The sequence below is a fragment of the Manis javanica genome, chromosome 6 (genome assembly GCF_040802235.1).
Source record: "Manis javanica isolate MJ-LG chromosome 6, MJ_LKY, whole genome shotgun sequence".
Classification (NCBI taxonomy): Eukaryota; Metazoa; Chordata; class Mammalia; order Pholidota; family Manidae; genus Manis; species Manis javanica.
The window spans coordinates 70230697-70258043 of NC_133161.1; the positions used below are offsets into that span (position 1 = coordinate 70230697).

Consider the following 27347-nt stretch of genomic DNA (forward strand, 5'->3'; position numbering starts at 1 on the left):
TCTACAGAACACACCACCCAAAAGCAGCAGGATACACATTCTTCCCAAATGTGTGCAGAATGTTTTCCAGAACAGATTAACATACTAGGCCACAAAAAGAGCCTCAATAAATTCAAAAAGACTTAAATTGTACCAACTAGCTTTTCAGACCACAAAGGTATGAAACTAGAAATAAATTATGCAAAAAAAACAAACAGGCCTACAAACACACAGAGGCTTAACAACATGCTCCTAAATAATCAATGGATCAATGACCAAATAAAAACAAATCAAGCAAAATATGAAGACAAAAAGACAAAAATGAAATAAAAACATGAAAATAAAAACAGCAAGGGTAGTTCTAAGAGGAAAGTATACAGTAATACAGGCTTACCTCAAGAAACAAGAACAATTCTAAATGAACAGTTTAAACTCATAATTAATTAAACTAGAAAAAGAACAAATAAGGCCCAAAGTCAGTAGAAGCAAGGACATAATAAAGATCAGAGCAGAAATAAATAAAATTGAGAAGAATAAAATAATAGAAAGAATCAATGGAACTAGGAGCTGGTTCTTCAAGCAAATAAACAAAATAAACCCCTAGTCAGACTTATCAAGAAAAAAAGAAAGTGTACACACATAAAGAGAATCAGAAATTAAATTTAAAAAATCAGAAAAAATACCACAGAAATACAAAAAAAATACTATGACAAATTACATTTGTCATATTGGCTAACAAATTGGACAACCTGGAAGAAATGGACAACTTTCTAGAAAAACACAACCTTCCAAGACTGACCTAGGAAGAAACAGAAAATTTGAACAGACCAATTACCAGCAATGATATCAAACTGGTAATCAAAAAACTACTTAAGAACAAAATTCTTGACCCAGTTGGCTTCACAGCTGAATTCTACCATACAATTACAGAAGGGCTAATATCCATCCTTCTTAAAGCATTCCAAAAAGTAGAAGAGTAGGGAATACTTCCAAACTCATTCTATGAGTCCAGCATTACTCTAATACCAAAATCAGACAAAGATGACACAAAATAAAAGAACATTTCAGACCAATATCCCTGATGAACATAGACACAAAAATCCTCAACAAAATACTAGCAAACTGAATTCAAAAATACATCAAAAAGATTATCCATCATGACCAAGTGGGATTTATTCCAGGGATGTAAGGATGGTACAATATTTGAAAATCAATTAATATCATAAACCAAATCAACAGAAAGGACAAAAATCACAGGATCATCTCAATAGATGCTGAAAGAGTGTTTGACAAAATTCAAAATCCATTCATGATAAAAACTCTCAATAATATGGGTATAGAAGGTATGTACCTCAACTTAATAAAGGACATGTATGACAAACCCACAGCCAACAATTTACTTAATAGCAGAAAGTTGAAAGCTTTTCCTCTAATATCAGGAACAAGACAAGGATGCCCACTCTGACCACTTTTATTCAACGTAGTACTGGAGGTACTAGCCATGGCAGTCAAAGAAATAAGATGCATCCAGATTGGTAAGGAAGAAGTTAAAATGTCACTGTTTTCAGACGACTTGATATTACACGTAGAAAACACTAACAACGCCACCAAAAACTATTAGAACTAATAACTGAATTCAGCAAAGTAGCAGGATACAAAATTAATACACAGAAATATGTTGCATTCCTATACACTAAAAATGAAGCAGCAGAAAAGAAGTAAAAAGCTACCCTTTTCAAACAATATGGCTTCTCTCTCACTTACCAACTTTACATTTCCCTGTATGGCCCCGGAAGATGACTGGTTAGCCAGAGACCGGTAAGATTCCTCAAGGGAGGAACAAACTAAGACAGGCACAGTCGCAGGGGGGCCATCAGGTGAGAATTTGGGGATCAACAGAGGTGAGGCTCAGAACCTCACCTCCCCTGCTTTGAGAGAAATCTTCTGCATCCGTGGATGTTTTGCTGCCCTTGTCTAGCCTGGATTAATACTTAGTCCATAGGCACACACCTGATCATCTGATCATCTACATTTGCCCTCTTACAGCACTAAACTATGTTTTCTACCTTTATCTGGCATCTACCTACCACTTCAGCATTTTATTAAAAATAAAAATAATAATAATAATAAAGGGAGAAATGTGGGATCAACATATAAATCAAGTACAAAAATCAAACGAATATTCATATTTGACCTGATTGTTTATAGGTCATAATGCGTGATCAAAACCGAAAGTTTCTGTGATGAATGCCCTTGTACTGTTCACCATGTAAGAATTTATTCACTATGTAAGAATTCGTTCACCATGTAAGAACTTGTTCGTTATGCTTCAGAAGATTGGAGACTGATGAGAATTAGACTTGAGATGGATTAATGATTGTACATTGAGCACTGACCCCCCTATACTGAATTTTATTGTTGTTAACAACCATTTGATCAATAAATATGAGAGATGCCCTCTCAAAAAAAAAAAAAAATGAAGCAGCAGAAAGAGAAATCAGGAAAACTCCATTTAAACATGCATCAAAAATAACCAAATACCCAGGAATAAACCTAACCAAGGAGGTGAAAGACCTATACTCTGAAAATTATAAGACACTCATGAGAGAAATTGAAGTTGATACCAATAAATGGAAATACATCTCATGCTCATGAATAGGAAGAATTACTATTGTGAAAATGGCCTTCCTGCCTAAAGCAACCTACATATTCAATGTAATCCCTATCAAAATACCAACAACATTCTTCAACGAACTAGAATAAATCTAATATTCATATGGAACCACAAAAGACCTTGAATACCAAAGAATTCCTGAGAAGGAAGAACAATACTGGGGGGTTACACTTCCCAACTTCAAGCTCTATTACAAAGACACAGGAATCAAAACGATTTGGCACTGGCAGAAGAACAGACCCATACATCAATGGAACAAAATAGAGAACCCAGATGTAAACCCACAAATATATGGCCAATTAAGATATGAGAAAGGAGCCATGGATATACAATGGAAAAAAGACAGACCTCTTCAACAACTGGTGTTGGAAAACTAGACAGCTACATGTAGGAGAATGAAACTGGATTATTGCCTAACTCCACACACAAAAGTAAACTCAAAATGGATCAAAGACCTGAATGTAAGTCATGAAACCATAAAACTCTTAAAAGAAAACATAGACAAAAATCTCTTGAATATAAACATGAGCAACTTTTTCCTGAACATACCTCCTTGGGCAGGGAAGCAAAAGCAAAAATTAACAAATGGGACTACATCAAACTAAAAAGCTTCTGTACAGCAAAGGACACCATCAGTAGAACAAAAAGGCATCCTCCAGTATGGGAAATATACTCAAAAATGACTTATCTGATAAGGAGTTAACATCCAAAATGTAGAAAGAGCTCACACACCTCAACACCCAAAAAACAAATAACCCAATTGAAAAATGGGCAGAGAATCTGAACAAACACTTCTCCAAAGAAATTTGGATAGCCAACAGGCACATGGCAAGATGCTACACATCACTAATCATCAGGGAAATGCAACTAAAACCACAATGAGATATCACCTCACACCAGATAGGATGGCCAATATCAAAAAGACTAGGAAAAATAAATGCTAACGAGGATGCTGAGAAAGGGGAACCCTCCTACACTGCTGGTGGGAATGTATAGTTCAACCATTGTGAAAAGTAATATGGAGGTTCCTCAAAAAACTAAAGCAGACTCACAGACTCTGAGAAGGGACTAGTGGTTACCAAAGGGGAGGTTGGGGAGAGTGGGTAGGGAGGGTAAGGGGATTAAGGAGCACTATAATTCACAATCACAATATAGGTAGGTCACAGGGAAGGCAGTACACCACAGACTAGAGAAGTAATGACTCTATACCATCTTACTACACTGATAGGATTTGATAATACGGGTGAATGTCAAAACCACAATGCTGTTCATGTGAAACATTTGTAAGATTGTATATCAATTATACTTTAATAAAAAACATAAAAATGAGCCAACATGACGGCGTGAGTAGGACAGTGGGAATCACCTCCCAAAAACATATATATTTTTGAAAATACAACAAATACAACTAATCTTAAAAGAGAGACCAGAAGACACAGGACAACAGCCAGACTACATCCATACGTGCAAGAGCCCAGCACCTGGTGAAAGTGGTAAGATACAAGCCCTAGCCCGGCGAGACCCGAGCACACCTCCCCCCAGCTCCCGGCGGGAGGAGAGGAGTCAGAGCGGGAGGGAGAGGGAGCCCAGGACTGCTAAACACCCAGCCTTAGCCATCCACACCAAAGCGCAGACACAGTGCATGTGTGGAAGGCTGGAAACTATGGAAACAGGGCAGCAAGACCTCTGAGCGGGTTCCGAAGCTGATGCCCCTGTGACAAAGAAAAGCGAGTACTTTTAGAAAGTCTTAAAGGGACAGGAATGCAACAGCAGGACGGAAACAACACAGGTCACAGTCCAGCGGCTGGAAATTACAGGGAAAACGGGGTGCACTAACCCCCTGGGCAACAGTTCTGAGACACCTCACGGAGGTAAACAGCCAAAAAGCCCCCCCTCCATTACCCCTCCTGGCGCTGTGAAAGCAGAAAAGCAGCCTAAGGCAGGCCCCGCCCTCAGAAAGGGACCTTCCTCCATACGGCAGGGCAAGACACAAAGACAGTCTACACACAATTACCCAACACAAGCCACCAGGGGTCGCAGTTGTCCCAGTAAAGAAAGGCCAGTACCAAGTGGAAAGTTTGGCCCACCCAGCTGACAGTCAATAGCACCTTTCAACATGAAAAGGCAAAAAAATATGATCCAGACAAGACTAACCCAGACAGCTTCAGCATCTGCTACATCTTCCCCTGAGAAGGAACCTGGGGAGATAGATTTAACCAGTCTTTCTGAAAAAGAATTCAAAACAAAAGTCATAACCATGCTGATGGACTTGCAGAGAAATATGCAAGAACTAAGAAGGGAGAATACAGAAATAAAATAAGCTCTGGAAGGACTTCAAAACAGAATGGACGAGATGCAAGAGACCATTAATGGACTAGAAAACAGAGAACAGAACGCAGAGAAGCTGATGCAGAGAGAGATAAAAGGATCTCCAGGAATGAAAGAATTCTAAGAGAGCTGAGTGACCAATCAAAACAGAACAAAATCCACATTATAGGGGTAGCAGGAGAATAAGAGAGAGAAACAGGGATAGAAAGTGTCTTTGAAGAAATAATTGTTGAAAACTTCCCCAAACTAGGGGAGGAAATGGTCTCTCAGACCACAGAAGGACACAGAACTCCCATGACAAGGGATCCAAGGAGGGCAACACCAAGACACATAGTAATTAAAATGGCAAAGATCAAAGACAAGGACAAAGTATTAAAGGCAGCCTGAGAGAAAAAAAAAAGGTTACCTGCAAAGGAAAACCCATCAGGCTATCATCAGACTTCTCAAAAGAAACCCTACAGGCCAGAAGAGAATGGCATGATAGATTTAATGCAATGAAACAGAAGGGCCTTGAACCAAGAATACTGTATCCAGCACGATTATCATTTAAATATGAAGGAGGGATTAAACAATTCCCAGAGAAGCAAAAGTTGAGGGAATTTGCCTCCCAGAAACCACCTCTACAGGGCATCTTACAGGGACTGCTCTAGATGTGAGCACTCCTAAAAAGAGCACAGAATAAAACACCCAACATATGAAGAAGGGTGGAGGAGGAATAAGAAGGGAGAGAAATAAAGAATCATCAGACCGTGTTTATAATAACTCAATAAGCGAGTTAAGTTAGACAGTAAAGAAGTTAACCTTGAACCTTTGGTAACCACAAACTTAAAGCCTGCAATGGCAACAAAATGGCAACAAGTACATACCTTTTAATAATCACCCTAAATGTAAGTGGACTGAATGCACCAATCAAAAGACACAGAGTAATAGAATGGATAAAAAAGCAAGATCCATCCATATGCTGCTTACAAGAGACTCACCTCAAACCCAAAGATATGCACAGACTTAAAGTCAAGGGATGGAAAAAGATATTTCATGCAAACAACACAGAGAAAAAAGCAGGTGTTGCAATTCTAGTATCAGACAAAACAGACTTCAAAATAAAGAAAGTAACAAGAGATAAAGAAGGACATTACATAATGATAAAGGGCTCAGTTCAACAAGAGGATATAACCATTATAAATATATATGCACCCAATACAGGAGCACCAGCATATCTGAAACAAATACTAACAGAACTACAGGAGGAAATAGAATGCAATGCATTCATGCTGGAGACTTCAACACACCACTCACTCCAAAGGACAGATCCACCAGACAGAAAATAAGTAAGGACACAGAGGCACTGAACAACACACTAGAACAGATGGACCTAATAGACATCTATAGAACTCTACACCCAAAAGCAACAGGATACACATTCTTCTCAAGTGCACATGGAACATTCTCCAGAATAGACCACATACTAGGTCACAAAAAGAGCATCAGTAAATTCCAAAAGATTGAAATCCTACCAACCAACTTTTCAGACCACAAAGGCATAAAACTAGAAATAAACTGTACAAAGAAAGCAAAAAGGCTCACAAACACATGGAGGCTTAACAACACGCTCCTAAATAATCAATGGATCAATGACCAAATCAAAATGGAGATCCAGCAATATATGGAAACAAACGACAACAACAACACAAAGCCCCAAGTACTGTGGGATACAGCAAAAGCAGTCTTAAGAGGAAAGTATATAGCAATCCAGGCATATTTAAAGAAGGAAGAACAATCCCAAATTAATGGTCTGATGTCACAATTATCGAAATTGGAAAAAGAAGAACAAATGAGGCCTAAGGTCAGCAGAAGGAGGGACATAATAAAGATCAGAGAAGAAATAAATAAAATTGAGAAGAATAAAGCAATAGCAAAAATCAATGAAACCAAGAGCTGGTTCTTCGAGAAAATAAACAAAATAGATAAGCCTCTAGCCAGACTTATTAAGAGGAAAAGAGAATCAACACAAATCAACAGAATCAGAAACGAGAAAGGAAAAATCACGACAGACCCCACAGAAATACAAAGAATTATTAGAGAGTACTATGAAAACCTACATGCTAACAAGCTGGGAAACCTAGGAGAAATGGACAACTTCCTAGAAAAATACAACCTTCCAAGACTGACCCAGAAAGAAACAGAAAATCTAAACAGACCAATTAGCAGCAATGAAATTGAAGTGGTAATCAAAAAACTACCCAAGAACAAAATCCCCGGCCCAGATGGATTTACCTCGGAATTTCATCAGACATTCAGGAAAGACATAATACCCATTCTCCTTAAAGTTTTCCAAAAAATAGAAGAGGAGGGAGTACTCCCAAACTCATTCTATGAAGCCAACATCACCCTAATACCTAAACCAGGCAAAGACCCCACCAAAAAAGAAAACTACAGACTAATATCCCTGATGAACATAGATGCAAAAATACTCAACAAAATATTAGCAAACCGAATTCAAAAATACATCAAAAGGATCGTACACCATGACCAAGTGGGTTTCATGCCAGGGATGCAAGGATGGTACAACATTTGAAAATCCATCAACACCATCCACCACATCAACAAAAAGAAAGACAAAAACCACATGATCATCTCCATAGATGCTGAAAAAACATTTGACAAAACTGAACGCCCATTCAAGATAAAAACTCTCAGCAAAATGGTAATACAAGGCAAGTACCTCAACATAATAAAGGCCATTTATGATAAACCCACAGCCAACATTATACTGAACAGCGAGAAGCTGAAGGCTTTTCCTCTGAGATTGGGAACTAGACAGCGATGCCCACTCTCCCCACTGTTATTTAACATAGTACTGGAGGTCCTAGCCATGGCAATCAGACAAATGATACTACACATAAAAAACCCTAAAGACTCCACCCCAAAACCACTAGAACTGATATCGGAATACAGCAAAGTTGCAGGATACAAAATTAACACACAGAAGTCTGTAACTTTCCTATACACTAACAATGAACCAACAGAAAGAGAAATCAGGAAAACAACTCCATTCACAATTGCATCAAAAAGAATAAAATACCTAGGAATAAACCTAACCAAAGAAATCAAAGACTTATACTCTGAAAACTACAAGTCACTCTTAAGAGAAATTAAAGGGGACACTAACAAATGGAAGCTCATCCCATGCTCGTGGCTAGGAAGAATTAATATCGTCAAAATGGCCATCCTGCCCAAAGCAATACACAGATTTGATGCAATCCCTATCAAATTACCAACAGCATTCTTCAATGAACTGGAACAAATAGTTCAAGAATTCATATGGAACCATCAAAGATCCCAAATAGCCAAAGCAATCCTGGAAAGGAAGAATAAAATCGGGGGGGATCTCGCTCCCCAACTTAAAGCTCTACTACAAAGCCACAGTAATCAAGACAATTTGGTACTGGCACAAGAACAGAGCCACAGACCAGTAGACTCCAGACATTAACCCAGACATATATGGTCATTTAATATTTGATAAAGGAGCCATGGACATACAATGGCGAAATGACAGTCTCTTCAACAGATGGTGCTGGCAAAACTGGACAGCTACATGTAGGAGAATGAAACTGGACCATTGCTTAACCCCATATACAAAAGTAAACTCAAAATGGATCAAAGACCTGAATGTAAGTCATGAAACCATTAAACTCTTGGAAAAAAACATAGGCAAAAACCTCTTAGACATAAACATGAGTGACCTCTTCTTGAACATACCTCCCCTGGCAAGGAAAACAACAGCAAAAATGAGCAAGTGGGACTATATTAAGCTGAAAAGCTTCTGTACAGCAAAAGACACCATCAATAGAACAAAAAGGAACCCTACAGTATGGGAGAATATATTTGTAAATGACAGATCCGATAAAGGCTTGACATCCAAAATATATAAAGAGCTCACACACCTCAACAAACAAAAAAACAATAACCCAATTAAAAAATGAGCAGAGGAACTGAACAGTTTTCTAAAAAAGAAATACAGATGGCCAACAGACACATGAAAAGATGCTCCACATTGCTAATTATCAGAGAAATGCAAATTAAAACTACAATGAGGTATCACCTCACACCATCCAAAAGACAAACAACATCAAATGTTGGCAAGGCTGTGGAGAACGGGGAACCCTCCTGCACTGCTGGTGGGAATGTAAATTAGTTCAACCATTGTGGAAAGCAGTATGGAGGTTCATCAAAATGCTCAAAACAGACTGACCATTTGACCCAGGAATTCCACTCCTAGGAATTTACCCTAAGAACACAGCAATCAAGTTTGAGAAAGACAGATGCACCCCTATGTTTATCACAGCACTATTTACAATAGCCAAGAATTGGAAGCAACCTAAATGTCCATCGGTAGATGAATGGATAAAGAAGGTGTAGTACATATACACAATGGAATACTACTCAGCCATAAGAAGAGGGCAAATCCTACCATTTGCAGCAACATGGATGGAGCTGGAGGGTATTATGCTCAGTGAAATAAGCCAAGAGAAAGAGAAATACCAAATGATTTCACTCATCTGTGCAGCATAAGAACAAAGGAAAAACTGAAGGAACAAAACAGCAGCGGAATTACAGAACCCAAGAGTTGACTAACAGGTACCAAAGGGAAAGGGACTGGGGAGGATGGGTGGGTATGGAGGGATAAGGGGGGGAAGGAGAAGGGGGTATTAAGATTAGCATGCATAATGGGGGGGTGGGAGAAAGGGGAGGGCTGTACAACACAGAGAAGACAAGTAGTGATTTTACAACATTTTGCTATGCTGACGGACAGTGACTGTAAAGGGGTTTATAGGGGGGACCTGGTATAGGGGAGTGCCTAGTAAACATAATATTCTTCAGTAAGTGCAGATTAATGATAACAAAAAAAAAGAAATAAATAAAAGAGGGATTACTTCCTGATAGGGTAAAACTAATGATAGGGTAAATCAATGATTAATGCATGCTTTAAATAACCTTAATTTTGATCACTTAAAGGGTGTCAGATGATCGGTTATGGAGGTACATTTTTCTGATAATATTCCTTTCTCTTAAAAAAATTAATTAATTAATTAATTTAAAAATTAAAAAAAAAATAAAACAGTTCCTTTGTGGTGACCTCCAATGAGTTCCACACAATGGTATAAAGGGCATATAAAAGTGTGGGCAAAGGGTGTGTTTGTGTTATATAGAGGATCAAAGCCTAATTTGGCTACCCAGAAAATGAACTAAGATATGATATGAAGAACTTCCAACATCAGCACTCACTGGAAGACTCATACCAGAAGATGATCATCAAAAAACCTCAACAGAGATCCAGGCGCTGCTACAGCTGTAGCTGCATTCATCCCACCGGTTCCTGGACTTGCCATGGGAATGAAGAAGGAGATATCTAAGCTGGCCTGTGCATACAGTAAAACAACAAATTTGACTGGATCTATACTGTAGGAACTCAACCAAGAATTAGGAGAAGTGCAAGTTGTAGCGCTCCAAAATCTTCCAACTACAGACTGTTTACTGTTAACAGAACATATGGGATGTGAACAATTCCCAGGAATGGGGTTGTTTTAATTTGTCTGATTTCTCTCAGACTGTTCAAGTACAGTTGGACAATATCCGTCATATCATAGATAAATTTTCACAAATGCCTAGGATGCCTAACTGGTTTTCTTGGTTTCACTGGAGATGGCTGCTAATTATAGATCTGCTTTGGTTATGTAACTGTATTCCTATTATGTTAATGTGTGTGCACAATTTAATTAGTAGTTTAAAATCTATACATGCTTAAGTTACTCTATAAGAAGATATGTCAAAGAAATAATCGATCTTCCCATGTTTTCTTCCGCCTGCTACTTCTATAGCTTTTCTTCTTCCTTCCTAATTACAACCCTTAAATAGAATTCGTGCCTCATATCAAATTTACTGAGTATCATAATTCCTCCAAGTGGTAAAGATACCTCAAGACAAATGCTGGACATAGAAGCCACCGGGCATAAATCTGCAAAGAAGTAAAAAGCTAACCTTTTCAAACAATATGGCTTCTCTCTCACTTACCAACTTTACATTTCCCTGTATGGCCCCGGAAGATGACTGGTTAGCCAGAGACGGGTAAGGTTCCTCAAGGGAGGAACAACCTAAGACAGGCACAGTCACCGGGGGGCCATCAGGTGAGAAATTGAGAAATTGGGGATCAACAGAGGTAAGGCTTAGAACCTCATCCCCCCTGTTTTGAGAGAAATCTTTTGCATCCGTGGATGTTTTATTGCCGTTGTCTAGCTTGGATTAACACATAGTCTACAGGCACACACCTGATCATCTACATTTGCTCTCTTACAACACTAAACTATGTTTTCTACCTTTATCTTGCATCTACCTACCACTTCAGCATTTTATTAAAAATAATAATAATAATAATAATAATAAAGGGAGAAATGTGGGATCCACATGTAAATCAAGTATAAAAATCAAACGAATATTCATATTTGACCTGATTGTTTATAGTTCATAATGCGTGATCAAAACCAAAAGTTTCTGTGATGACTGCCCTTGTACTGTTCACCACGTAAGAACTTATTCGCTATGTAAGAATTTGTTCACCATGTAAGAACTTGTTCGTTATGCTTCAGAAGATTGGACACTGACGAAAATTAGGCTTGGGGTGGATTAATGATTGTGCATTGAGCAGTGACTCCCCTATACAGAATTTTATTGTTGTTAACAACCATTTGATCAATAAATATGAGAGATGCCCTCTCAAAAAAAAAAAAAAAACATAAAAAGATAACATAATTATACAATTGAAGTGATTTAAATATAATGCCTATTTAATTTCTCAAAGATTTCTTCTTTATTCAGCTGATTGTACCACAATCACTTAAAGTTGTTTTTTTCCATTCAAAGAGTAATAGTTTAAAATCTTTTTAGTGGAAATTTAGGTCTTGCTGCATATTCAGGAAGAAAAATATCAGTATAATTATTAATTCTTAGAACTTGGCTTTATTTGTATAACTTGAAAAATAGTAAATAGATTTAATAATGAACTTTAGCATTAATTTTACAGTAAATTTGGACAAACCAATATCTTACCTAGTTTGCAACTAATGTTTTTTTAAGCCCTTTCTTAATAATTAAGTCCTAAGGTCATCATGACACATTCCTATAAACTAGTAGGTTAAGAAGTCCTTTGGCGAAGTTCATCCTCAAAGGTAATTGAGCTTTTATACTAGCTGAATCACTTCCTTCGGTGAGCATTTAACCTCTGTCACTATAGTCCCTTAAATTCTAAAAGCATGGCTATCCCTTTTCTTTCTCCTTACTCCAGAAATATGGCATATTCACAGTTCAGTTCTTAAAACAAAATAATTTCCTACCAGAAGTAGAAGTAGTATCCTCATTGTCATGCTTTTCATGCCATTCCATAGTCCTGTAATAGCTGAGCATAACTTCCCACAGTGCTTTGCAGAGGTCAGCAAGGCATGGAATATAGCTGTCTGGTGTAACATGCTAAAGAAATGAGAAGAGCCCACTTTCAAGTTATGTTTACTCTAATCAAAATAAAATGTTATTAATCAAATTCTTTTAAGCATTAGACATAAGAAAGTGTCTTCCACTGACTTATCTAACGAAAAAATTCAGTGACAAGAAAATGTTCAGTATTTCTCATTTCAACATGACTTTTTAGTATTCATTAGGAATATCAGTCCATATGTTATGAATAAAATTTTACTACAAATTCATATGCTACTGAATTAGAAGTGTTCTCATAAACAATACTGCAAAATTCCCCAAATGTTCCTCAAATATATGCTCCTTGGCATGTAAATGCAGCTTTATTATCCTTGGACCTATGCCACAACTTATAAAAAGGAGGTCAGTTTTACAATAAATTATTTCAGTTGTATAAATTAAGCACCTTTGACAAGATCTAAATTCTTTTAAATCAAATGGATATTGATATTCCATATGTGATAATAAAATTTTTAAATAATTTTTTACTTAACATGGCTATCAAACAACATGTGGCTCCAAATCTTCTCCCTAATGGAAATGCATGGAGTTTTTTCCACTGCCATCCCTTGAAAAACTCAGTTTGTGATTTTAACCCTTTTCTCTACAGGCAGAGTGACTGCCTATATTGTTTTGCAGGCTGATCTATCGTAATGAACATTTGCTCCATCATTTGAGATTTCCTAGCATTCTTCAGTTTGTAACCAATCTGCCGTAAATGATCTTGCTGATAAGATGCTGACTAATAAGACTCTAGTGTAAACCCTCCAAGGTAACTAGTAGAAATAAGCTGTAGCAAGTATAGCTATTGTGGGATCAACGCTCAGGATATCACAGTTGGTATAGCAGTCATTCTTCTTTCAAAATGTTTCATGTCAAATCTCTGACACTCAACTAGTAAAATGAGGTTGTTGAGCTCTGCAAGTCAGACTGCCCAAGTAGGCTTTGTGCCAAGAATGGTAAAATGGTTCAATCTTATAAAATCTATTGATAGAGTTCTCTGTATTACTAGTTCTAAGGAGGTAAACCAAATGAACATCCCAACAGATACTGAAAACACCTTTTGACAAAATTCAACAGCCATTCCTAATAGTAACTCATGAGAAAATATGTATATGAATATTTCCTTAAAATGAAGAAATCTTTAAGGCATACCCACTGTGGTCAGGAACAGGACAAAATGGATGCCCACTATCTCTACTCCTAATGAACAATGGATGTTCTGAGGTGCTGGCCAATGCAAATGGACTAGAGAAAACAAAAGCAAAAGACTAGGAAAAGAATAAAACTATTTCTATGTGCAAGTGATATAATAATATACTTAGAATATAATTCCCTAGAGAATCAATGATAAAAAAAACAGTAAAAGAATTCAGCAAGGTAACAGGCTATAAAATTACCATGCAAAAACTAGTACCATTGATATACACAAAAAAACTATTTAGAAGAAACACTGAATAAGAAACCTCAATTTATACAAGCAACAAAAAAGATTAAATTTTTAGAAATAAACTTTAAAAAAATGATCCAAAACTTTACGAAGAAAACTGAAAAACATGAAAGTAGATGAACAAATAGACAGATACCCCTTATTCTTGGTTAGGATGTCGCAACATCACCAAAATGTCAGTTCTCTGTAAGTTAATTAATGAATTATCTGAGATACTGATTTTTTAAAAAGTCCAGAAATAGATCCAGCCTCATATAAAAATACAGTATGTGATAAAGATGGCATTTCATATCACTGAGCTAAAGACAATCCTTTTCATAAATAGTGTTGGGGCAACTGGATACTCAGTTGGAAAGAGACAAAACTAGACACACTCTTTATACCATACATAAGAATAAATTCAAATGGATAAGAGAGCTAAGCATAAAAAAACTATACTAGCAGTAGAAGAAAATGAGTTAATTCTCTCAGATTGATATACAGAAAGGCTTCAAATTAAATGACTCAAAATTCAGAGATAATAAAAGTAAAATCTGGTAAATTTTACTACATAGAAATTTTTAAAAAGCATTTGCATGGCAAAAAAAAGCAAAGTCAAAAGACAAACAACAAACTTGAAAACATATTCACAACATATATCACAACAAAGAGTTTAACATCCCACATTTATAAAGAACTCTTAGAAGTTCTGGGGAAAAAGACCAAAAATCCTACAGAAAAATGGGAAGAAGGCACTTCACAAACATATATAAAAATGGCCCTCAAACATATGAAAACACGTCCAACTTCACTCGTAATAGGGCAAATGTAAACTAAAACTATAGTAAGATACAAATGCTCACCCATCAGATCAGCGAAAATCTTAAAATTAACCAAGATTCTCTCCTTGACCAAACTCCAGCCAAGATTCTTTAAGCTCTCTTCTCAACTAGGCCTCGATCTTGGCCTACAAAGACTTGAACAGAGCATTAAAGAACTCAAGGCCACATCGTTAGGATGACCCTAGTTGCCCTTAGAGTGCTTGCCTGAGAAAACTCAAGGCTGCCAAAAAACTCACCGTTTGCTCCAGCCAATACCTGAAGTAGGGCCACCACCTCTCAGTCTCTGAAGGAGAGGGTAGGAGCCTAACTTCCATAAGTCCCAGTTAGCAAACCCAAATGGGGTTCACATGGACCAACCATCCCTGCTTCCTGCCTTTTGTTAACTGCATCACTTCCCTGCGTCTGAGCCCCAGCTCACTCCTCTCCCTACACCCTTATTTTCCCTTTCACACATCCAGTCTCCTCTGTACATATGGAAGTTGAGTTCTGTTCAAGCTGGATTCATTTCCCTTTGCAACAGTATACTACTAACAAATCTGTCCATGCCACTTTCATTAGTGTCTAGCTTTATCTTTGACACCTCATGTACTCTGTTGGCAAAGCTGTGGGAAAAAACAGGTACTCTCAGACACTGCTGATGGGAATGCAAAATGATACAGCCCTAGAGAAGAGAATCCGACATTGCTTAACAAAGCAACATGTTACTTTCCCTTTGATAAAGCAATCCCATCATCAAGAATTTATTCTGAAGATATACTGCAAACAATGTAAAAATATATATGCACAGTGTTATTTGTGCAGTGTTGTTGTTCATTAATGTCATTCAAAGATTATTTTTAATTGAAAATATTGGGCTCTAAATATCCTAACATAGGAGCTGGGTTGAGTAAACAATCATTCATACACACAAAAGAGCACTATGCAACTGTGAAAAATAACAAGCGGATACATTCATTTCTTAAATTTTTAAATTAAAAAAAATTTCCCTTTCATTTGACATACATGTATGACAAAGGGAAAGATTTTAATGTTACATATATATTTGTCATAGAAACAGGAAAAAAAATGCATTTGTTTGCTCATCATCATAAACACAAGGAAGATAAACAAGAAAACACTTGTTAGTTACCTATAAGAGGGGGATGAAGTGGAAGGCACACTGGGGAGAGGGACATTTCCGTGAATATGCCAAATTGGTTCTAAGTACCTATTTACAGAAGAATTAGAACAGCTATGCAGATTTACATGTGGCTTGCTGAGATGAACTTAAAATTTTTTTGTACTTATTCCATAATTTCGGGTAATTTTTTAAAATTTTTTCATTTTTACCTTTATAATTACTGCCTTTACAATGAATTTTTTTCCATGGTTTACTTTTATACATTATTACACCTGACATGTCTCTAATACCCCAAACACATAATAAAAACCAATGCTGATAAACAAGATTAAGAAAATGCTAAAAGCAGATGGCAAAGAAAAGCAAAAATCACAAAAATGTTCTGGGCTAAAACTCAGTAAATATTCACCTGACTAAAAGTACTCTTGTACAAATTAATTTTTTAAACTTTCATATACTGAATTTGGCGTAAGTTTGTATTTATACTATGCAAATAAATTTAGTCTAATTATATCCCAACATTTTTCCGGGTAGATGAAAGGAAAAGCTTTGCTAGTCTTATTTTTCTCCCAAAGAAAAATTATGACTGTACAAATAATTCTGTTATAGTCCACCAATTAATTTTTATTAAACTTGTCACTGTTTAACAAACCAGAAAATTGAAACTTGCAACTACTACCTTCTATTCTCCACCCAACTACTGTCTAGCTACATTATTTGCCTATTTACTTGAGGAAAAGGAGGTTCTTAACTGTGTTACCTCTTGATTTGCTGAAATTTTAATGGGTTTGGATGAGATATACATACATAAACGTGTATGTAACTTATTTTTAAAGATGAAATTATTTAGTGACATTATAGCAAGCTTTCTCACCAAACTGATCCAAGTGCAAATAATTCACAGGTCTAGCTAAACCACTTACACATGCCTAAAAGTCTCTCAAAAGAATCCAAATTTTGTTATCTTCAAATATGTTCATATGTACAAACATAAGTCTATGATATACTGAGCACTAATTAATGATTCTTGCCCAAATTTATGTCCTAAAATAGAAACAAATGTAGAGATTCATTGTACTAAATACCTTAACAGTAAGTAGTTCAAGGAAAAAAGGGAAGGTGGGATAAATAAAAAAATACTGTTTTCATTACACTTAAGCCCAGATATGTTCATCTCTGTACTTGAAGACTATGCTGGCAATAACAGTCATTTTATTGAAAAACTGGGCTCCAGAAACCACTTCTGCCTATACCATGCAACCAACTGATACCAACTCTCACAGCAACAAATGCTTCTCATGTTTTTAATACCTCATCACTAAAATCATTTGCCATTAGTGTTCTCTCATTCATTTATAAAAATCACTACCAACCTCCAAATTTCAAATAGAGAATCTTAGTACACAAACATGGGTAAACCATCACTATAACAAAAGAGATTCAAAGAAGTCAACAAATAAAATAATTGCCTAAGTTTTCAAAAATAAAAGACAAGCCAAGAAGAGTTTCAGAGTTTCTGAATTAAGCCCATGAAACCCCCATTCAGACATCAATTCCTCTTCACACCAGCAGAGCACTAACAGAAAGAGGCCTACGCAAGGAACTGGAAACTCTTGGGTCCCAGAAGGCACCAGTACCACAATTTACCAGTCACATGCCCGGAGACAGTAAACCACTATGAATTTCAGTTTTACTTTCACAAAACACATGTTAGAGATTCCTAGATCTGCCTACCTCATCGTTACTAAATGATAAGGTTACTAAATATCTAATACTGCAACTCAGTTCAAATCTCGATTAAGGGGGGATTCACTTTTTATAAGACCAGGAATATCAAGACATAGGAGCACCATATTGTATTCCAGTTCTCTGTTCTTATCACTTATCTATAATAGCAATGCAAGTCTTAATCAATCATTTGAGACAATATTCACATAGAGAGACACCTCAAAGAACTGAACAACAAGTCTTAAAATACTTTAAGAATATATGAGTTGCCTCTTTCATGTTTACCTGCAATCCACCCCCCATTACACACACAAAAATCACCCAGCCATCTAAATTAACATTGCTAGTTTTAAGGGTTCTTAGATTTGGGCAGCTGAGAGGCCTTGCCACTCTTGAGCCAGTTCCAAGTGATTAGAAAACCTCTCCACTTCCAGCCAAGAGAGGAAGGCTGGTTACCCAGATAACTACAGCCCAAAGTAGAGGCACTCATTTGTCCCAGGATACATTAGAACAACCGAATCACCATACCGAAATCCACTTAAAGCAAGCCTACAACGTACTGCTCCTTTCACCAGCCCTATACTCCTCTCATGCCATTGCTCAAGATATTTCCTCTGTATGCCCGGACCTAGCCACATACATCATGCCTGCTGAAATCCAAGGCAAACTCAAAGTTGCAGCCTCCTCTTACAACAATATAGTTTTGCCTTCCTTACATCCCTACAAGAATTATACTGACCCCACTGACACATTATGTTATTTGAATTTTTCTTATTCTACCTCTGATCATATTTAATGTGACCTTACTAAGTTACATGCTCCTTATAGCCTTATTTATCCTTGCTGAGCTTAACTAATTACTTGACTAGCAAAAGCTGAGTAATGACAAGGGTACTGGTTTATACTCAGCAAGTCACAGTGCTAAGGACATTGAATCTTGTGTCTTCTACCAGCTCTATGAAATGGTACAGGTCAGCTTGCTAGTTGGCAAGTAGGATAGAATTTCAGACCCTTCACCATTCTTGACAATCCAGAGAGTAAATGACAGGGAAAAAGTAAGAGATGGGTAAACTTTATCTTTTGACCATTAAATTTTGAATTTTAAAAATTACCAAAACCTAGTTTTTATTTTACTTTATTTAGAAATCAGCATATAATAAATATATAACAAAATTAGGTGGGAGCTACATATATGTGATAAGAATAAATCTGACAGCTGAATTCTTATTCTAAAACTGACCTAATTAAGCACTCCAGCAAATAATATGGCTCCTCAAACTGAAACAGTTACTCTCTGACAAAATGTTCAAATTTGTAGCTTCTGGTAAGAAAAAAAAAAGGTCCACTCACCTACCAACCAAATCAACCAAGTTAACTTCAATAATCAATGAAATGTCCCAATTTAATTTCCTTCACATCCTAAATATTCCGGAGTGATAAACAACATAAATTATTCTTGATATGCTACTGTCTGGTATCTGACAACTAAGCTATTAAATGCAAAATAATCAGCATTCATATGCTCAGGGAAAGGGATACAAGCAGACTACTGATGAGCGTAGACGGAAACATACTTTCTAGAGGGCAATTCTGGTAATAGGAACCAAAACCCTTATAAATGCAAAGCCTTTCACAATGCAATTTCACTCCTCATTTATCCTAAGGAAATAATTAAAGATGTGTGCAAAGATTTAGCTCTAACAGTATTTACTACAGTGTTGTTCATAATGACAAAAGCTGGAAATAACCTAAGCATCTAAGAATAGGAAACTGGTTAATTAATCCATAAGATCTCACAATGAAATACTGTCAAACCACTAAAAGTTATGAGGGTAGCATACTGACTGAAATGGAAAATTGTTAACAACAAAGCAAGTGGGAAGAAAGTCATAAAACTGTGTGTATGACATAACCCTACTTTTAAAAGCTATTTGCTTGTATGTACATTAAAAGAACCAGTTTTGCATGTAGAAATAATTTTTATTTTCTTCTTTTGGCTTATCAATATTTTCCTACAATTGCTTTAGTTGTATAATTTAAAATGTACATTTTTAGAGTGAACATCATTACTTAATGATTGTTTAACTTTGTGCAACTACTTACATAATCTATATTATCTAACTGTAAAGACAATGAGTGATATGCAAACACATAACACTAGTTTGAGTCAGAAAACAGAAGAAAGGATAATGAGACAGCTAATTCTATAGAAAACCCAAAACAAGATGGTTGCCACATATGAATATTAAGTTTAGCTCTGAATTTTCAGGCAGCTTATCATCTTAGCAGAGAGTTGTATACTCTCACACTACTTGATAAGAGAAAATATATTAATTCTTCACAACAAAGTACCCTGAGAATTTAGAACAGAAACACATTTCTGACTCAAAAGAGGGATTTGTCTTTCGGTTTCTATACAAACATCAAAATAAACTGTATCTTCAACAGAGATCTTACTAAAGTTATCTATTGACCTCCAAAAGCTGACATTGAATTATAATTCAAAACCAAGAGACACTACTTGCAAGAAGAAAAATTTTAAAGCAGAGAAGAATAGAATATTAAACCAGGCTTTAGTCTGTCTTTTTATGATGGATGCATATAAAGAACCTGTGAAAATACATAGTACAGAGAAGGTGCTCCTGCTTGTTTTCTTTTCCTCTTGCTTAACTTAAATTTGAAATGTGTCAACACCACAGCAATCAGAGACAGAGAGGAAAATATAATTTAGTCAAAAACATTACAAAATATCTCCAGTGTGCCACACTCTTGAAAAAACACATATTGAAATAATTTCAGAAAGATTTTCCTAAAAGAAAAACTACAAATTTCCCCAAAGTATTCCAATATTTTCAAGTTATTTCAAAAACAGAACTTAAAAAACTCAAAACTCATTAAGATCATTTGGAAATGAATGATTGAAAAATGGCTGGGAAAACTCAACCAGCTTAGCCAGCTCTATTATCATAAAGTTCATCAATAACATCCTATCTAGCATCTTAAAATAACCTCCCCAGGGAAACTCAAGTTACCAAAGAAATGTTGAAAAATTTTTTTAGTGATGCATACTTCATACACTTTCAAATAATGTGCAAAGGGTTTCTCTACAAGGTCCCTAAAAAAAGAGCTTTTACTTGGTGTCTTTAAAATCTCTCCACAAACTGGTAAAACATGTAAGGTACATCTTTAGGGAAAATAAAATGATTACTATGTCCTTTTACATTGGCCCCATCCAGAAATGAGGTTTACTTGTCATTTGAAAATTTTGCTGCTGAGGATTAGTCATTTATTTGAGCTTCAAAATTATGTACTCGTTCTAAAAAGAACTTAAATTGCTGATCTAAAAACTGTAAACCAGTACAGTGAAGAAAAACAGGGAAACCAAACTGAAAAATAAAACTGTACAAAGAAAGTTGTTTCTAATTAAATCATTTAGAACATATAGTTTAGTAAAGAAAGAAAAGCAAGTATATTCAATTGCAAAATGATTTCAAAAAGCTCAGAGCCAACTAAACTTTGAAACACAGAGCAATGGTGAGAGGACACAAGTAGCAGCCACAATTTCATGATAGGAACGGATGCCGCTGGGCCTGAGAACTTTGAAATTCTCTGCTTACCAGAGTAAATAAAATCAGAACACTAATTTTGCCCCAGCTCTATCTGTAAAGGGATATACAAAAAATAATTCATTCAATTTCATACTAACCCATTTAGTAATAGATATCTGCAAGTGGTTTAAAATATTACTATGAGTAATAACATGCAGATGATTGTATTTGTTCATTTCCAATCTCTTTCCATTTAAAGGAAACAAGTGTTTCCCATTTATAGGAACTCCATCCCTCTCACAACTCTGGTCAGTGTACCATATTATCATTTCATTTTTTAATGTTGTATTTAAACTCTGTCTATGCTTGAAGACTTCCTTCAAAATACTGCTGCTGTACAGAGGAAACCAACTGCCCAAATGCCTGGGTTTTTTCTTTCCACTTCCAAAATCCACCAATCAACACTCAACACTCTATGCAGTATCTCCCAGTGATTCTGTTGCTTCTTTCTTAGCTGACATTCCATTGTCACAGAGGCTCTCATGCTAGGACATCCTCAATAATTATTATCAGTTATTTTTAATCAGGGCTAAAATGATACCCAGTTGCCGCACATTGAAAAACTCAGAACCTTACATTCTAATTCAAGCTCCTTCAAGAATTACATTTTTGCCTGAGTTGAGACATTCCAGATCCTTAATATATACTCTCACCAGGAAAACATATTTACATTTCCTTCCATCTGCTTATTTATTAAACTTCTAAAAGTTCCCTCCACTTGTCCTCTCCTGAGCTAACCACCTTCATTTACAGCTCAGTTACAAAAAGTTCACATCTTTCATCAAAATAAATTAAAGAAATCTGATAAGAAATAACTTCTTCCTAATCTTACCTAGTTGAAACATGTCAAATATGACTCAATATTATAAAATAAATCATTATAAAATACAGTAAAACTTAGGTTTCACAGGGATGTGCACATCTGTTAGCCTGTAACAGTGACTATGAGTGACTTAAATACTTCTAAGAGACCTGGGTCATTTCTGAACTTCCTTAATATTTTAATCCAGAAGAGAACCAAAGAAAATAGGCCACCTTAAAATGCATCACACTGTTCACCTCATTATGCAGCTCCTCTAAATCTATTCTTTCAACATAAAGAATCTACCATAGTTAATTCTGTTAAAACCTCTCCTCAGAAGAAATTTCTCCATGAGGCCATCATCAACGTTTGCTACTACTCTTACCACTTCAAACCAAAACTACTTCAACTAAGGTTCGGTACAGCTTGAATGTAAACAAGAATTGTACAACTGTGTTGGATAAATAAGTATATATGTGTCTGCTGTTCTGTGTGTGGGTGTGTGTGGGGGGTGTTTTCTATGACTATGGTCTGGTATACTAATAATGCATTGGTGTCCTTAATTTAATTATTTGTACCTCACCTACTATTACACATTATGAATGATTTTATAAAGAAGTACAAAATGTTTACTGGGAGTAATTTTAACAAGAATTTACTTGAGATGAAATCAAGAAAGATAAGCCCTTTGTTACTGGATAATTTAAATAAACACAATTATTTCAGGTTATTTACAATCAGCTTTAAGAAAAAAGTGAAAGAAATTCCAATAAGTAAATAAATAATGCTATGATAAACACCTTATGCACAAATTTTTGTTCATAAAAATTTATAAGCTAAATACAACTTTAGCTTTATATTATGTAAATAAAGAGGACTTTCTCAAGAAGCATGAGCACAAATATTTTTTGCCTTTTAAAGAACATATAAAAGTTTACAGTAACAAAACACACTACACACATACACAAACACCTCAACTTTAACCAAAGTAAAGAAGATTGTAGGACAAAAGCCTATTTTGTCTAAATGTTTTAATTATTAAAAGTTATCTTCTGCTTTAACAGAAAAAATCACTAACTTGCAATAAACTGTTTTACCACTTAAATTAACTGTTAATGACAGCAACACTAAAGAAAGTTTATATATTTAACTTAAAAATATATACTAACCCAAGAAAATACACAAGTATGAAACAATACATTTCAAAAATCATTGAAATTTATCAAGTGATGGCTGTACTTAAAACTGGATATTTAAAAATATAATTATTCAATTATATCATACTTGATGTTCAGAATCATAAAATCTGTGAGAGTCCTGATTTATGAAGTGATTTTTAAAATATACTGTTTAGCTATATTAACCACCATCCACTGTGATCATTAACTTAATCCTTAATCAGTAATATATAATCACATTCTTCCATAATATTTGTTGTAGCTCAACTAAGAGTATTTCTACTGTTCCCAATGGACATATAAGCCAGAACTTTCAACAAATAAACTCACTGAAGAAGGATGATTAGCTACTTTCACACTAATTCCTGGGCATATTACAATAAAGAATAGATATCCACTTCCTAGAACTATTATTTTCTGAGTTGACATTAGCAAAAAGAAGTCTCCAGTGAGAGACATGGAACATTTTGGGGCTAAAAGTAAAGACATCAAAGTCAACAATGATCTCCATATTGTCAAATCAAGTGCTCAATTCTGTGATATCCCTTTATTCAGACTCTGAGAAACATGTGACATAGGCTTACGGTTGATTCTTCTTGAAACACTACCTTCTGTGGATATTGTAAAGCCACCATCCCCTATTTTCTTCCCACCCAGCTAGCTGTTCTTACTTAGACTCTTATACTGGTCTCTCCTCCCCCACCTAATTTCTGAATGTCACAAGGCCCAGGGCCCTCATGCCTTCCCTATCTATACCCATTTACCCAATCTTCTTTCCAGTATCATGGTTTTAAACATAATCAGATGCTGATGACTTCCAAAGCTGTATCCTTAGCTCTCATCTCCTCAGATTCTTATATCCAAATGCTGCCTCTACAAATCCACTTGAATGTTAAGAGGTATCAAACAGAATTCATGTTTTTCCCCTGTAGATCAGTATGCCTTGTAAAAGCAAATGGCACCATCCTTCTCCTAGCTGTTTATCGTTGTTTTCCTCATACTCTACATCAATCTATCAGCAGGATCAATTCTAAAACAGCCTGACTCAGTTCACTTCTCACCTGTGGTTATAGTACCTACAGACCTATGTTTCCTCAAAATGAAAAAAGAAAAATTGGTTACAGATGCTGCAGAAACAGCATTATACACACAAAAAGACAGACTGAAAGTGGGAACAGAAAAACAGCAAGAAGGTGCCTAGAAGCCCCTTCAATGCAACCACAGAAAAGAATTAAGAGCCTGAGAGAAAAGGGTGAAAGAAGCTAGATTTGGGTAGAGTCCATTTGTAAGCAACTGTACTGCACAAACCTGTACCATCTTATCAAGCGTTACTATCTGTGTGACTGAATCTTCCTGTTTCTCTATAAGGAACAGAATAATATGGGAGAGAAAAAACTTTGGGCAAAAATAATTTGCTTTTATTTTAATAGCATAATCAAACAGTAGGTGCTAAGAAAAATGGATACGAATTTTAAAATTAAGAGACATATGAACAGTAATAAAGTTACTACATACTGTACAGAGATCCTTATACTGCAGCTTTTGGAATTTTGTATCTGTGTTTCCTGCACACAGTTCCACATAACCAAGAACAACCTGAAACACGGTATTATGAATGGCTTGGGTGAAGTGCATATGAAGTTGATCCATTGCTGTCTATGGAAAGAGAAAACATACAACATAATTTCATGTTATTAAAACAAATAAATTTCAACAAATTTGAAAAAACATAAGAAAAATCTTTACCAATTACAGCTACAGCACAAAGATCACTATTATTCACAGAATTATAATTGTATGATTACTTACAAATAACCCTTTAAATAACTATAACATAATTAATGCTAAAGATAAATCTGAATCACGAACACTGCTCTGCTGCTCTCTAATTATGATTGAGACCCATCCTGCTCTTTCTCAAACATGTCATGCATAACCACACCTTTGGACCCCTCTGCCGTCATTCTCTGACATTGTTCAAGATGCTTCTCAATAGTCCCCTTCTCAGAGAACCCTTTACTGACTATCTTAAATCAGTTCTTTCCATCACTCTACCCACTTACTCTGATAGAGATTTCTTTATAGTACATTCTTACTACCTTATATCATATTTATTTTTTACTGTTTGTTTATCTCCCTCATTAGAAGATATATGAGGGCCTATATACAGATGCCTAGGGCAATGCATATAGCGGGTACTAATCAATATTTAGGGAGTGAAAGAATTCAGATAATGGAGAAAACCAAAAGTTATAATCATATTTTAAAAGTCTTTAAACAGGTCCCTCAAAATTACCAAATGTCTTCCTTCTTGTATTTTTCCCTAGGTATAGCTTAGACATGAAAACTAATAAAGTACAATAAACAACCAAATTACTTTATGCAGATTTGAAAATATAAATAGTTTAAATAGTTTGGTAATGTCTTAAAGACAGGAAACCATTTAAGGGAAAAAAACATGCTTATCAGGTTTAGATGTTTTATAGATAAATATATAATCCCATACATGTAAAAGGTACAATTAACTTTCAAACCATGGCCCCTATTTCATGTTTTTCAAGGAAGCCCCAAAGCAGCAAGAATCATGCATTGTGTAAGTAGCTGAGGACATTCCAGGGATAGTATAATCCTTTGAAAAAATCTATAAATGCAACGGAACTATTTTGCAGACAAATGTACACAACACACAGTTTTTACATACCACTTTAAGGAAGTCATCCCAGCCCATCTAGGAACCATGAAGCCCCAAATTAGTAAGTTCTCATTCAGGCTTTGAGCCGAAGCAAAGGACTACATATCCTCTCGCACTGAATTATCTTAAATTTTTTTAAATTTGCATTTAAAATTGTGAAAATATTAAACCTGACAAACTTTTCATAGTTCAAAACAACCTTCTCTAATGTTTTAATCACACTGCACACACTCTGAAACTGTGAACAATCATGTTACTACTATTAATATAGCATAAAAACTCCATCAAATGAAACTTTTTAAGGACACTACATTAGCAATATTCAGACTTAAGCAATTATGAAGATCAAAAGACTCATGACTAAGAAAAAAGCAAACATCCTTTCAAAACTAACCTGTGTTTTTCCAAGAAGTCGATAAGCTTGTTGAACCTTAGTGTAATGGTTAATGTCAAAATTCTTGCAGATTTTGGAAAGAGCTACATCCAACTGTTCCTATACAATTAAAAGAAGAGGCAAGAGGTGGTTAAGGAATTATGTTTTCAAGGCAATGAGAAGAAAATATTAATATTAATTTCTCACTTTTAATTAATATCTAAACACATTTACTATCACACTGGATTTAATATTCAAAAAAATCTAAGTATAAATAAAACTCACATTTTACCAATTATAATCAAGTTTACTAAGATGCTATTAATATGTGAGTTTCCAAAAACTCATGCCTCATGCTTCAAAGGGACACAAAGTAAGAATAACAGTTAATAAAGGAATTTTTGTATTTCTGTTTCCTCCAGTATCTGCTAAAACTTAGTTATATGAACTGAATTTGGAGAACTATTGAAAAATAAAGCAATCCTTCTGTAATCCCTGAATAATATTCTCAACAGAACTACATTGACTTTTGTATCTACATGCACCAACTTTATAGATTTTTATTTCAATGATTTTATTTTAAAATAATGATATTCTATATAATTACAGAACAATGCTGTTTATTTAGAGTAAAGAAGTATTGAGTTTTTTTAAAAGTCCTCATTAAAAATATTCAGGTGTTTATTTACTTAAGGGATTTTCAAAGCAGTTTATCTTTAGGTTTACCAAATATTGTCATTCTTACAACTAGTAAATAAGTGCATTTATAATCAAAACTACCTTCACAGAGGGTCACTAGAGTCCAGCCGCAACTTTTGTAAGTACTCTTACCAGGAAAAGAATAAAATAAAATACCAGAAGAAACCAAATAATTCTTATTAAATTTATTAAAATGAATACATTGCTTTGCTAAAATGCCAAGGAAAGAAATGAATTCAGAATAAATGTAGGAGAAAAAGCAAGATTTCATGCTCACCTCCTTTCCAGTTTCTACATTTCTGATGAATTGTATAAAACACTATTATGCAGTTTAGGAATTCAGGATGGTTTTCATCACCTAATAATTATTA

At 35.4% G+C, this 27347-nt stretch overlaps 1 protein-coding gene across 6 annotated transcripts in view; it reads right to left on the minus strand.

Moving 5' to 3' along the window:
• The window catches only part of VPS50 (VPS50 subunit of EARP/GARPII complex), a 151167-nt gene that overhangs the window by 81018 nt on the left and 42802 nt on the right, over positions 1–27347 (minus strand). For 4 of the 6 annotated variants that reach the window (XR_012132305.1, XR_012132306.1, XR_012132307.1 and 1 more), the window contains exons 11-13: positions 26299–26397; positions 24728–24868; positions 12370–12502 (exon numbers count right to left, since the gene is read on the minus strand). Coding sequence is in view for 1 of the 6 variants with exons in the window: in XM_073238826.1 (XP_073094927.1) it covers positions 12370–12502; positions 24728–24868; positions 26299–26397 (373 nt within the window). In the remaining 5 variants the exon portion in view is untranslated. The remainder of the gene's footprint in view (positions 1–12369; positions 12503–24727; positions 24869–26298; positions 26398–27347) is intronic. The other 2 variants (XR_012132309.1, XR_012132308.1) reach the window with 1 other exon arrangement.